The sequence below is a fragment of the Boleophthalmus pectinirostris genome, unplaced genomic scaffold (assembly GCF_026225935.1).
Source record: "Boleophthalmus pectinirostris isolate CB_2022bp ecotype Guang Dong unplaced genomic scaffold, ASM2622593v1 HiC_scaffold_12, whole genome shotgun sequence".
In the NCBI taxonomy this organism is placed as follows: Eukaryota; Metazoa; Chordata; class Actinopteri; order Gobiiformes; family Gobiidae; genus Boleophthalmus; species Boleophthalmus pectinirostris.
In genome coordinates, this window is record NW_026571018.1 from 36,435,285 (window position 1) to 36,449,419 (window position 14,135).

The following is a 14,135-nucleotide window of genomic DNA, read 5'->3' on the forward strand; positions in this document are numbered from 1 at the left end:
TTGATAATCGATCGTAAATTTCATCGAATGCCCGTCCCTAGTCTGGGGCGACTCTCTCTGAAACATCAGACCCGAACATCACAAGTGTCACAAGAGCAGAACGAGACCCACACGCAAACTTCTGCTAAATCCAGACGTGAGAAAGAAGAACAGAACTTTCCCGTCCGCAAACGCACGCAGCTTCTTCTTTCTGCGAGTCTGCGTTTCCTCTAAAACGGTCTGAAGTGCGTCTGTCTGCGCGGCCGTGTTTGTTTGCTCTGTTCTGTGATCACAAACACTTCAGCTGGAGAAAACCACAGCATCTCCATGGAAACAGGAAGGTTCACCAGCCCGAAAAGTTCCACAGTGCACCAACTTGTGACTCAAATGTACAATTGCCAATTCTGAATAAAAATCATTTAATTCTGACCGTGTAAACACTTAATTCCAAATGAAAATGATTATTCAGAATGAAACGGTGGGTGGCACATTACGATTTTTAAAGCCAAATTACCGTATTTTCAGCACTATTAGGCGATGTGGATTATGAAACGCACTGTCATTAAATGGTCTATTTTCGAACTTTTTTCACAAATAAACTGCACCGGACTTTAAAGGTTGTATAGAGGATTTTGTCAGAGAAATACATTTATATCATAGAATTCTCTAACAGATTTTTTTTAAGGGAAGAGAAATACAGCGACAGTCCTTGTGCGCATTCAGAATTACTGTTGAAGTTTCCTGTCTAGAAGTAATTCAGCGACCGAAGCGTCAGTTTTTAGACCCTTCGTCTGCTTCGGTCGCGCCATCGCTGGACGAGATCTCCAAGAATCACCTCAGTTTGGCTTTGCTCCTTTTCCTCTTCTCTTCTTCTTTCGGCGACCTCAAAAACGGACTTTCTTTTGCGGCGAACCGGTCGTGGATTCTCGTCCGACATCGTCATGACAAACTTTGTGCGAAATGCGAGGAAGCGACAGTTCGAAAAAGCCTCTAAGAACCGCTGCATAAACCACGTAATCCCCGCGCTCCGACGAGTCAGTTACACTAGGGAGTTTGATTGACAACCTAACAGCCAATAGAAAATGAGGGAGCCTCGTTTTCTATTGGCTGATGTTTATCTGGCCTCAACACGTCCACAGTTGATGGTTTTTCGTTCTTTTTTTTTTTGGTCATCATAATTACAAAGCTGCTGCGTCTCTGTAATGGTATTTTAATCTTTGACTGACAGTTTGAAACTAAAAAAAATCCTCCATACAACCTTTAAATGAAACCCAACAGTGTGATGGGTGAGTGGTTTTGTTTGTTTGTTCGTTCACAGGTGACTCTGGGCTTTGTTCAGTTGTGGCGTGTAGGGAGGGTGTGTCTGGGACCAACGGATTGTCGGCGTGTTCGCAGTGACTCAGTTGTTCAGTCGTGTCTAGAAGCGGCACATCGCGCTCGCTTTTTCAGGTTCGTTCCTCCGTTCCGTTCCTCGTCGGCGTGGAGTGATGAGTGTGTCTGTGGGTGTTTTCGCTGTGCGGTCGCTGTCTGCTCCGTGTGTGTTTGCGTGTTCTGCGGGTGGTGTGGCTTTGTAGTTTACTGAAGTCGTGCTGGGACACCTGATGGATTCATGTATAGACGAGTTTCATTGTCGACAAAAGCGCGCGTTGCATGATGGGAATTATTTTGGTCGGCGGCAAGAAACACTAATTCAACATGACGGACGGAGCGAGAAAGCACGTAAAGGGTATTGATCCCGGTTATTTATCCACTCTAACGGCAGAGGACCCGAGATGATTTGACCAGAAATTGGTCATAAGCATCGACGGACGACAAATCACCCTTTTCAACCCCGACAAAAGGTGGAACCAAACCAAATTTCTGGTCAGAATCGCCAAATACCTGGACAAATATTCACTTGGGCGATATCCACAATGACTTGGTGGAAACTCCTGGGCCATTCACAGCAGAAAAGATGAAAACCTCCAAGAGTCTCGATGTGTTGTTGAACTTGTTGGAGTCCACGGTTTGTTAGGATCTTCTACGTTTGCTCTGCGGATGTTTGAAAGTCGTTTAATTCACCGTTAGCGGTTCTTTTCACTCAGAATACAAAAAAGACATTTTCCTTCTTCCGTGCTTCTATTTGTGTGCATCCGATAATGCAGCAGGAATTTACCATTATCGGGGGTAAAATACGCGAGGTTACGCACTGTGTTTGACGCTACCGTGTTTCTTGCCTCTGACCAAAATTTTTCCCAGCAGCAACGCGGGCTTTTAATAACAATGACGTCAGCTGAAACTCACCTATAGGGCACTCTGGATTGTGGGCGCGCAGTCGTTTTTTGATGGGGTTGGAGGCTTTTGAGCCTAATAGTGCAGAAAATACAGTCATTCCTTGATCATGTAAAGGTTTATTCTTCTTAAAAATAATTGCGGTCATTCATGCTCGTTGGGTCGTTCTTCTGACGCGATCCGGGCGATCCAGCTCCACCAGTCCTGTCTTCGGACTTTCATCCACGTCTCTTTGGATTTGTGAGCTGGGATGTGGGAGTGGGTTGAGGTAGAGCAGTTTGTCTTCTTCCTCACTTCTCCGACACTCTTCCGTAGGGATGCAACAATAACCGAAATATCCTGATATCGTATCGTCAGAAATCTCACAATAATACCGACAGCTGTCACAATATATCGAATTATTAAGTACCTTTCCTTAAAATGTATTGATCTTTAGTAGGAACAGCTTATAAACATATAGATTTACTTATGAACATATTGTTCATATGTGGTCTGTGTTTGTTGGTTCTCAAACATCTTCTTTTTTCTGAAACATCAGCTGTAACATTCATGGAACTTCCCCACAGCTCCAGCCAGAACCTGGACGTCACTCTGTGTTTGTAGACGACTCTGGAACAAAACACATTCAACTCTGAGTACAAACTGTCACACTCTTGTAGAATGGACAGTTAAAAACAATTTGTTTCAAGCTGTCTTACATTAACTCTAATTTCAAATAAAACAACACAAAACATGTTTTAACAATGACGACATTCTAGGCCGGAGAAGCACATAATAAAATCTTTGAAAAGTCTCACCTCCAGAATCAGTTCTCATATCCTCCTGCTCCACACTGTGTGTCTCTGCTCCTGGATCTGTCCTGTGTCCTGTTACATTAGAGGTGAATTCCAGAGGGAGGAGCCTCACCAGAAATTATAATAAAGTCATGTTTCCTCAACCTGATGAAAACCTGCAGGTCTCACACTCGCCACAATCAAGCGATGTTTGTAAGATTTAAACAGCTGGACAGAGAAACGTAAAAAAAGTGATGTTTATTGTTGTCAAATTTGTTTTGCAATTTGAAGCAACCCCTCTCAGACCATTTTTTCAGTGCAGGGCTCAAGTGGTGCCCACAAGCACAGAGGGAAAGGAGAAAGAAGAACAACATGTGCAGAAAGCCCTCTCTGTTTGTGGAGATCCAAAATGGGCCTTCAACAAAACCAAGAGAACAAAAAAACAGGACAACACAGAATCTATAACTATTCCCTACATGGCTGGTGTTTCTGAAAAATTACAGAGGATTTTCAGACAACATGAGATCCCGGTCTATTTCAAACCTACAAATACTTTAAGACAGAGACTGGTCCAACCCAAAGGACAAAACACCGAGCCACAAACAAAGTAATGTCGCTGTTCTGAGGGTGTTGCGGCTTTGTAGTTTACTGAAGTCGTACTGGAACACCCGAGTGGATTCGTGTTTAGGGCGCTCTGGATTGCGGTGCACGCCGTCGTTTCTTGATGCGGTTAGAGGCTTAAGAGCGCGTCTAATCGCCCAGAAAATAAGGTATTCGGGTCTTTCTGAATCCCGACAGGATGGTTTCGGTGTCACTGAAGTCCAGGCTTTGTCCATCCATCCAGTGACTTCAGGAAAGTTTCATGGTGCATCCTCCCGGAGTCACAAGTTTCTCTCTCACTCCAAACTTTCTTTCTGCTGCTCGGTTATCGTTTTCAGCTGCAGATTTTTTTGTGTTCAGTCTTCTCAATTGTCTTTATGTTTGTTTTTAATTTTTAAAAAATATTTTCAGTGGTACAAAAGTAACGGTGCGATCGACTGACATGATACAGACAGAACAGAGGCTCTTTCTGCAGGAGACATGCGCAGTAGAGTGAAGTGACAGTGGTACAGGAGGAACAGGAGCAGCAGATACTCACACACGAGACTAGATCCTCTCGCCGCTTCAGTGTGAACATTTTAACTCTTTCCCCCATGAAGACGACATTTGACGACCCCCCCTGTTTCCTTAATGACGACTTTTGACTCCTCCGCTGTTTCACTAAAAGACGAGATTTGACGACCTTTAGAAACGGCTCGGTTTTTCACATTTAAACAGAGACTGCGATCGGTCGGGGCCACTACAACCCACACTAGACTGACCAATAGGATTCAAGGATATGTTTTTGCCGATTTTTTCCGAAGTTAATCGAAATAGTAACGATGGTAGATTCCGGAAAAAACACAACACGAAACACGTGTAATGGAAAGATCACGGCGCTGTGGCGCACAGTTTTAGAAATAATGAGGAGCGGACGTATTTTATGGATAAGTTTAGAGAAAGTGACTTTTATAGATTTCAAAGTGATGATGTTGAAGTTGGTTATAAAGTGGAAAACAGCGATAGCGACAGGACTTTCGGGGAAACTTACAAAGGTGAGAATGTCACTGATGCGTCTGTGTGGAGTCCTGCGATGTCCCAACAAACTATCTGAGCTTTATACTCGATTATGAACCAAAATTGCCCTGAAATCTGGATGTGGCTCAAGGCGAGTCCTTTAAAATATTTCAGTCTTTTTTTCCAAGATGCGATGTATAACAGAATCGCTACAGAAAAAACACTTATGCGGAGCTCTGCACACGAGAAAATAGCCAAGATGATAAATACTGGAACACACACTGACGGGAAGAGTTTTATTATTTATATTATTATATTATAATAATCTAAATTAGTTGAATCAGCTAAATGAGTTGAATAAGTTAAATGGAAAAAAATGAATTGGGTGCACACAGGTGAACAACAGGTAAAAACAGGTGAACACTTGGCTCTACTGTATCTGGTGATATGAAATCTGTTTAAATACTTTGACAAAGTATATTTTTTTTATTTTTTTATGAATATAGTTTTCAGAACATGCAGATATCAGATGCTGAATGTAGTTTTTTGTTTTCGAGTTTGCACCTGACCAGGTAAACTCTCATTTTCAGTGAGCTGTTATACACCTATAAATGAGTTGAATCACATTTAAACATCCATAAATGAAGAGTTCAGAGTCTAAGGTTTCCAGAGATACAAATATGTCTGTGTTACAATTAAGTTCATGAGTGTAAAAATCATTTATAATCACTCGTGGAAGTCTGTTTTCTTTTATGCAGTTATGCTCTATGGGTAGAACTAGTAACATATGTATGGGTTGTTCCTAGTAGACGTCCAGGGGGGAAAGAGTTAATATCTGCGTCACACAGCAGTATGAGTCACAGGAAACACCCAAACCGTGAAAAATGGCAGCTTATAGTCAGTTAAAAATACAGTAGTAGTAGTTTTAGCTGTATTCCAGAGTTGATTTATTCTCATCCCAAACTAGACTCTGTTTTATTCTCTGGCCACTTCCCAGTTTCACACCAGGCCGACCTGCGCGTGGACAGTTCATTTATGTTCACTGTTTCTATGGGGATTCAGCATTATTAATCAGGTCGGTTTTACAAGTGTCTGGCAGCAAAAAGGAGGCGAGTGAGCAGATCTGCGGAGGACTGACCCGGTGACCCTCTCGCTGTGAGGCAGGACGCTACCACTTTGTCTTTATCAAACACAGTAAAAAGACGTGGATTTAATAATGTTGGAACGAAGCCCTGTGGTTCCGAGCCGTTACCGTATTGTCTGGTGTAGAGGAGCCTGTCGATTTAAAGTCGCTGCGGCTGAGTTTTACTGTCCTTAAAAACGTGAAAAGCAGAATTTGTTCATTTGAAACAGTTTGCAGTCGTCCAAAGTTATTCCTCACTTACCCTGTGCAATCTGAGCATCCTAATTATTCACCACGATGAGTTTTTAAGTGCTTTTTAACACATTTCAGCAGCAAAGCAAGTAGAATGCTAACACAGCCTTCCTGATTCTAGAACAATACAACACTTCTCTGGATCCAGACGGCACACAGTGGTCTTATTCTGAACTAGTGTTTTCACAATTTTACACTTTCAAACTCAATTTTGATACTAAGGAATAGTTTCGATAATCAATGTGAACCAGGACTAAAGAAGGACTTGGACAGAACCAAGAGTATACAGGACTAAACCAGGACTAAACCAGGACTGAACCAGGACTGAACCAGGACTAAACCAGGACTGAACCAGGACTGAACCAGGACTGAACCAGGACTGAAACCAGGACTGAACCAGGACTGAACCAGGACTGAAACCAGGACTGACTGAACCAGGACTGAACCAGGACTAAACCCAGGACTAAACCAGGACTAAAACCAGGACTGAACCAGGACTAAACCAGGGCTGAACCAGGACTAAACCAGGGCTGAACCAGGACTAAACCAGGACTGAACCAGGACTAAACCAGGACTGAACCAGGACTGAACCAGGACTAAACCAGGACTAAACCAGGACTAAACCAGGACTGAACCAGGACTGAACCAGGACTGAACCAGGACTAAAGCAGGACTGAACCAGGACTGAACCAGGACTAAAACCAGGACTAAACCAGGACTAAACCAGGACTGAACCAGGACTGAACCAGGACTGAACCAGGACTGAACCAGGACTAAACCAGGACTGAACCAGGACTGAACCAGGACTGAAACCAGGACTGAACCAGGACTGAACCAGGACTAAAGGACCAGGACTGAACCAGGACTAAACCAGGACTGAACCAGGACTGAACCAGGACTGAACCAGGACTAAAGTAGTGCTCTAGTAGTACTCAGTGTTGGAAAGGTGACTTTTAAAATGTAATCCCCTACAGATTACAGATTACACACACCAAAATGTAGTTTGTAACGTAATCCATTAAATTACTTAAAGTGAGTAATGTAATCTGAATACTTTGGATTACTTGATTTGCTGTAGAGAAGCAAAGACGAGGATATCGTAACATAAGATGTTTTGTCTTTTAAAAGAAAATAAAAAGCCCAGACTTTCCTTAAACATATTAAAAATATTATTGATAGAAGAGGAGAAGACACGTCTGCGCAGCATGGTTTAGTCCTGGTTTAGATCTAGTTTAGACCTGGTTTTAGTCCTGGTTTAGTCCTGTTAAATCCTGTTTTAGTCCTGGTTTAGTCCTAGTTTAATCCTGGTTTAGATCTAGTTTAGACCTGGTTTTAGTCCTGGGTTTAGTTCTGGTTTAGTCCTGGTTTAGACCTAGTTTAGACCTGGTTTTAGTCCTGGGTTTAGTTCTGGTTTAGTCCTGGTTTAGACCTGGTTTAGATCTAGTTTAGACCTGGATTAGTTTCTGGCAATGAGTGGAATTACAGAAAAAAAAAAAAAAAGAAAAAAAAAAAGGGGTTTAGCCCAAAATGTGAAAACAGTAAAACACTGCTGTGTAATCCATTTATTTCAACAAAGTAACTGTAATCCAATTACCACTCACTGAAACAGTAACTGTAACTGAATACAGTTACTCGTAATTTGTACTCTGATTACATAACTCCGGTACATGTAATCTGTTACTCCCGACACTGGTAGTACTAAACCAAGACTAAAGACTAAACCAAGACTAACCCAGGATTAAACTAGGACTAAAGAGGGACTAAAGAACGACTAAACACTGACTTCCTTTACCTTATACGTACTGAACATCCTAATTGTTCATCGGAATGAGTATATGACTGTTTTTCATCACTCCCAGAAATCAAATAGCATCAACTAGAATGCTAACATGCACTTCCATGCACTTATAACAGGATGCAGACAGCACACAGTGGAATTATTTTGAACTAGACTTGTCACAAAGCTTTCAAAAGTAAGACTCCATACTCGATGTGAACCGGGACTAAACCAGGACTAACGACAGACTAAAGAAGGTCTAGGACAGAACCAGGAGTGTACAAGAATAAACCAGGATTAAACCAGGATTAAACCAAGACTACCCCAGGATTGAACAAGGACCCTTTAAATGGTTTCTACTGCTCTAAAGTTATTCCTCACTTACCGTATGAGCTTATAAGCACTTTTTACAAATCTCAGAGGCTAAACAACCATAATAACTAGCATGTTAACACACCCTTCCTGATTCTTGAACAATAAACCACTTTATAATTGGATGCAGACAGCACACAGTGGATTTATTTTGAGTTAGTGTTGTCACGATACAAACATTTCAAACTTCATTTCGATACTAAGGAACAGTTTGATACTCGATACCGATTCCCGAACCACGATGATAATAAAAACTCTTTCTTTAGACAGTAAACTGTGATTTTCAACAGTAAATGGTAGTATTTCTCTTTTATTCTTGTGTATGTGTGTGATCCGTCAGTGGTCCAGGTCGGGTCCATGGGCGGATACGAGTCTGTTTCTGTCTCTTCCACTTGTATCAGTGTGAAGCTGTTGAGTGGAGCTCACGTGTGTGAGTGACTCTGTCACCGCGGTGATCGACTCAGCACTGCACCATTTAATATTAAACACTTTGGCTCGATGAATATTTCAGCTTGTCCTAGAAACACAAAGAGCACGGCTGGTTCTACACTGTCACTCACATGAACACACACACACACACACACACGACACACACACACACATGAACACACACACACACGACACACACACACACATGAACACACACACACACACACACACACACACATGAACACACACACACACACACACACACACATGAACACACACACACACACACACACACACATGAACACACACACACACACATGAACACACACACACACACATGAACACACACACACACACACACACATGAACACACACACACACACACTCACATGAACACACACACACACACACACACACACACACACACACATGAACACACACACACACACTGAACACACACACACACACACACACACACACAACACACACACACACACACACACACACACACACACCACTGTCACCAGCACTAACTGTACTTTGTGCTGCAAAATACTTACAGCTGAACTATGGGATTTTTCGCTTGTGTCGATGGAGATGTTCTTGCTTTGCTTGGAATGTTTCACAGTGTGGCATTACATTTCTCCAGTGGTGAAATATAACAAAGTAAAAGCAGTAAAATACTGTAAGTAAAGCTTAAGTTACTTACTTTTACTTCAGTACATTTGAGAGCAGGTATCTGTACTTTCTACTACAGTCCCTGACAAAAGTCTTATTGCTTATTTTGTAGAAACAAAAGCTTATAACCTGACTTTAAATTAATTGATTGGTTTTAGAAATGTCTCATATGAAGCTAAAACCCTCCCAAATTATGTTCAATAAACTAAAATAAATTTGCTTCACTGAAGAAAGATTGATCATTTAATGAACACAGAAAGGTCAGATTTTGGCAAGACAAAAGTTTTGTCGCCTACAGAAAATTGAACAAATAATTTACTTCAAATACAAAAATATGTTGCATAACGTCAGTGAATGAAGTAGTGGTGCTGTGAGATCCATATTTAATATCTTGTATGACTCCATGAGCTTGAAGGACGCATCCATGTGGTTCAACAATGATTCATACAATTTGTTGATGAAGTCATCAGGAATAGCAAAGAAAGCGTCTTACAGCCTCCCAGAGTTCATCAAGATTCTTTGGTTTTGCCTCCATGCTTCCTCTTTCATTCTACCCCAGACCTGCTCAATGATGTTCATGTCTTTATGTCATTCATGTCATGTAATTCAGGTTATAAGCTTTTGTTTCTACAGAATAGATAAACGACAAGACTTTTGTCAGGGACTATACATTTTTGAACAGGATTGACAAGTAAAAGTATTTTTATTACTGTGTGAGATCTGCTGAAAAACCTGCAGGGTTAATTTTTTATCAAAGCCATAGTTTGAACAAATAAAACTATACAAATAAAAACATCTGAAAAAAAAATATATATATAATAATAATCTAGTGTTTCTGTTCAAAATTCAGCACAAATCTGTATCAGAATCAGTACATTTGCCCCCGTGTGGCCTCTGGGTCTCTGGAGAAGTGAGTCTCGTGTATGAGCCAAGGTAAAAGCCCCTCATCTCTGTTGATGGTCCGTGCGCTTCGCTTCGTGTTTCTACATAAAAAGAAGACAAAGTTAATTTTCTAAATATCATATAAGATCTCATGGTCACATAAAGAAAGTACTTTTATTGCCTGCATAAAAATGACATTTTATTAATAAAATCTTCATAACTAAACACTTATTTGAGCAGGTATTGATAGTAAAGAATGATGTTGAGCCGTATCAGAACAAGTAGAAGAGCACATAGACTAGTACACACCCCTGTTTTTTATTATCATCATGGACTCAGAATCAGTATCGAGTATCGAGTCTATTCCTTAATATTGAAACTTTGGCTTTGTGAAAACACAAACCCAGGAGTCATGCTTGTTCACATGCAGTTCCTTTGCTCTCCTCAGGTGGGCGCTCATGGGCACTCTGGCTGTGTGGGCGGTGGCTGCGGCCGCTCTGCTCACTTCCTGTCCCGAGGTGGTTTACGGTCACCGGGGCAACAGACGGATCAGCGCGGGAACGCCCCCCTCCTCCTCCCTGGACCATGTAACGGTGAGTCTGTGCATGGACCCGTACATCACATGACTTTAAAGAGGGGATATTATGGCTTTTGGAGCTTTCTACCATGTTATGACACATGTTTTCTTATCAAAAACATGTCTGAAAGGTTTTAGATGTTTAAGTAATCTAGTGATCTCTGCTGGGCACTTTTCAAATCCTCCTTATGATTAGCTGTAAGATTCTGTCCAAGACAACACCCACAAGACCACGTCACCCATGCTCCCACATGACAGTTCTACATGAGCACCGTATTTTTTGGACTATAGGGATACACCGGATTATAAGGCGCAATATGGCTGCGTTCAGACTGCAGCCTGAAGTGACCCAAATCTGATTTTTTTGGCCTCTATATGACTTGTATCTGATCTTTTAATGACAGTCTGAACGACACAGATCAGATTTTTTTCAAATGTGACCCAGGACACTTGGATATGTGCTCCTGAAACCGATACATATCTGATCTTTTGACATGTGACTTCAGTGTGAACGGCCAAAGTGCATTCATCCACCTACACGTTATCAACAAGACACAAACGTCACTATTCTGCGCTGAAGTAGGCGAAAATTGTTAATGAACTCCGTGTCACTGAAGTGAAGCACATCACCCACTCACCACTCTTGGCTCCGTCTCCACATCCACACGTTCCTTTCAACGGACGTCGCTGCCGCTGTCCCACAAAACACCACGACCAAAAACCTCGTCCTTCTCCTTCTCAATCTCCTCCTTAAAACAAATAACTTGTTCATGTTCTGGCTCCGGTACGAGAGGAACTTTAAAATCTCCAGGTGCTCGATGCTGCGTCCATGTTTGGACAACTTCCGTAAACACAGAGACGCTCGCTGCGGTTGACGTCGTCGTGTCTCCAGTGTCACATGCGGGACACTTTTGGGCCGTTTAATGTTCACACTGGAGTCACATACAAGTCACATTTAATTGAAAATGTGAACGACCTCGCAAAAACATCAGATTTCACAAAAAAATCAGAATTGAGCGTTAAGCCCTGCAGTCTGAACGTAGCCTATGAATAATGTTGAATTCTCTCATCTATTTTCATACATAAGTTGCACTAGATTTTAATGAGCATTAAGCGAAACAAATGGACGACACTTGAGACTGATCCTTAGTCCAGGTGTCCACGATCCATTGGGAGATCGTGATGTAACTTGCTCGGTGTTGCCTCTCTGTCTTGGTGAATGTGGGAGGATCATTTAAGTTTTTTTTTGTTTGTTTTTTATTTCCTACGAGGACAACTCAAATATACTCTGAGTAATAATGTCTTTAATGCAGCTTTGCTTATTTGTTTAACTAAACAAAAGTTAAAACCATGTGACTAATTTGCATAAACTATAAGCTCTGAAAAAACAGCTCACTCCTTGTGTGCTGATGCGGTTCAGCTTCTGTCTAACTAAAGAACACGACTCCATGAGGCTCCTGACTACAGCAGCCGTAATGCTCCGACAATCAATCAAGCGGTGCGACTTCGTAGTTTACCAAAGTCATACTAAAACATTTTGACAGCTTTTTTAGCGCTGTGCACCACATAAAATCTGCTCGAGGTCAGTAAACACAACCAGAATTAATACATAAGGTGCACCGTCCAAAATTAAAGGATTTTAAGTGCGCCTTATAGTCCGAAAAATACGGTATACAAAAACATGTGACAAAACTGTACACAGCAACCTGACAAACCTGATTTGATGTGCAGTAGTTTCATGCACTCGGATTGTGTTGTGATAGCGCTCTGAAGGGGGAGTGATAGAGTGTAAAAAATGAAACTAAAACTTTTAAGACACGTTAATGCCTTGTTTTTGGCAAATATAGCATTTTGAAAACAATAAAAGGTAACTTGGTGTTCTAAATATGTTATGTGTTTGCAGTGAATAGCCCATAGAAGTAAAATACCCCCTCTTGAATGACTTTATTATTGGACCTGGTTTAATTGTGACTCTTCCTGACTGAGTAGGAAAAAAAAAAAAAAAAGCTGACTTCTTTGATAAAAGCACAAACAGAAATCCATGTTTACGGGGTTTATTCAGGCACTGACTTCACACCACCGGAATAACGCGTGTGTGAAATAACAGACGTCTCTTATTCTGTTTGGTCATACAATAAGAAAAACACATCTTCAACAAGTTGGAGACATCTTTTCTGTCTCTGCTCATTCGCTCGGCTTTGATTCATGTTTGCTTTTGTGATTCCCTAAAATCACGAGAACCCCCCTAACCCCTCCTGCTGCTGCTGCTGCTGCCTTTCACCTCGAATCCACCTTCGGCTTTCGTTGTGACATGTTGAAAATGAATCGAAATCACAATTTGATTTGGCGCAATTATCAAATGGCAAAGTCTGCGAGAGTAAAACAGTGTCCTCTGAAGAAAAGAGCAAAATGTCCAGTGTGTTTATAGAAGGTCTTGTTGTATCTGTAGTTTAGACCTACTGTATACAAACATGTTCTGAAATACATCATAGCACTTTATCGAAGCACAGCACTTTATTTAATCATAGCACTTTATTTAACCCATTGCACTTTATTTATATCATATCACTTTATTTAAATCGTAGCACTTTATTAAATCTTCATAGCACTTTATTAAAGCACAGCACTTTATTTAAATCATAGCACTTTATGAGATTATCATAGCACTTTATTAAAATCATAGCACTTTATTTATATCATAGCACTTTATTAAAATCATAGCACTTTATTAAAGCACATCAGTTTATTTAAATCGTAGCACTTTATGAGATTATCATAGCACTTTATTTAAATCATAGCTTTTTATTTAAACCATAGCACGTTATTTATATCATAGCACTTTATTTAAATTGTAGCACTTTATTAAATATTCATAGTACTTTATTAAAGCACAGCACTTTATTTAAATCATAGCACTTTATTTAAGCACAGCACTTTATTTAAATCGTAGCACTTTATGAGATTATCATAGCATTTTATTAAAATCATAGCACTTTATTTATATCATAGCACTTTATTTAAATCATAGCACTTTATTTAAGCACGGCACTTTATTTAAATCATAGCACTTTATGAGATTATCATAGCACTTTATTAAAATCATAGCACTTTATTGAAGCACGGCACTTTATTTAAATCGTAGCACTTTATGAGATTATCATAGCACTTTATTAAAATCACAGCACTTTATTTAAATCATAGCACTTTATTGAAGCACGGCACTTTATTTAAATCGTAGCACTTTATGAGATTATCATAGCACTTTATTTAAACCATAGCACTTTATTTATATCATAGCACTTTATTTAAACCATAGCACATTATTTATATCATAGCACTTTATTTAAATCGTAGCACTTTATTAAATCTTCATAGCACGTTATTAAAGCACAGCACCTTTATTTAAATCGTAGCACTTTATTCTTC

At 40.4% G+C, this 14,135-nt stretch overlaps 1 protein-coding gene across 1 annotated transcript in view; it reads left to right on the forward strand.

The window, feature by feature from the left end:
- LOC129407407 (uncharacterized) overlaps positions 1-14,135 on the forward strand; it is a 125,338-nt gene that overhangs the window by 19,470 nt on the left and 91,733 nt on the right. The window contains exon 2 of the mRNA XM_055148278.1: positions 10,581-10,725. Within this exon, the coding sequence (XP_055004253.1) occupies positions 10,581-10,725 (145 nt within the window). The remainder of the gene's footprint in view (positions 1-10,580; positions 10,726-14,135) is intronic.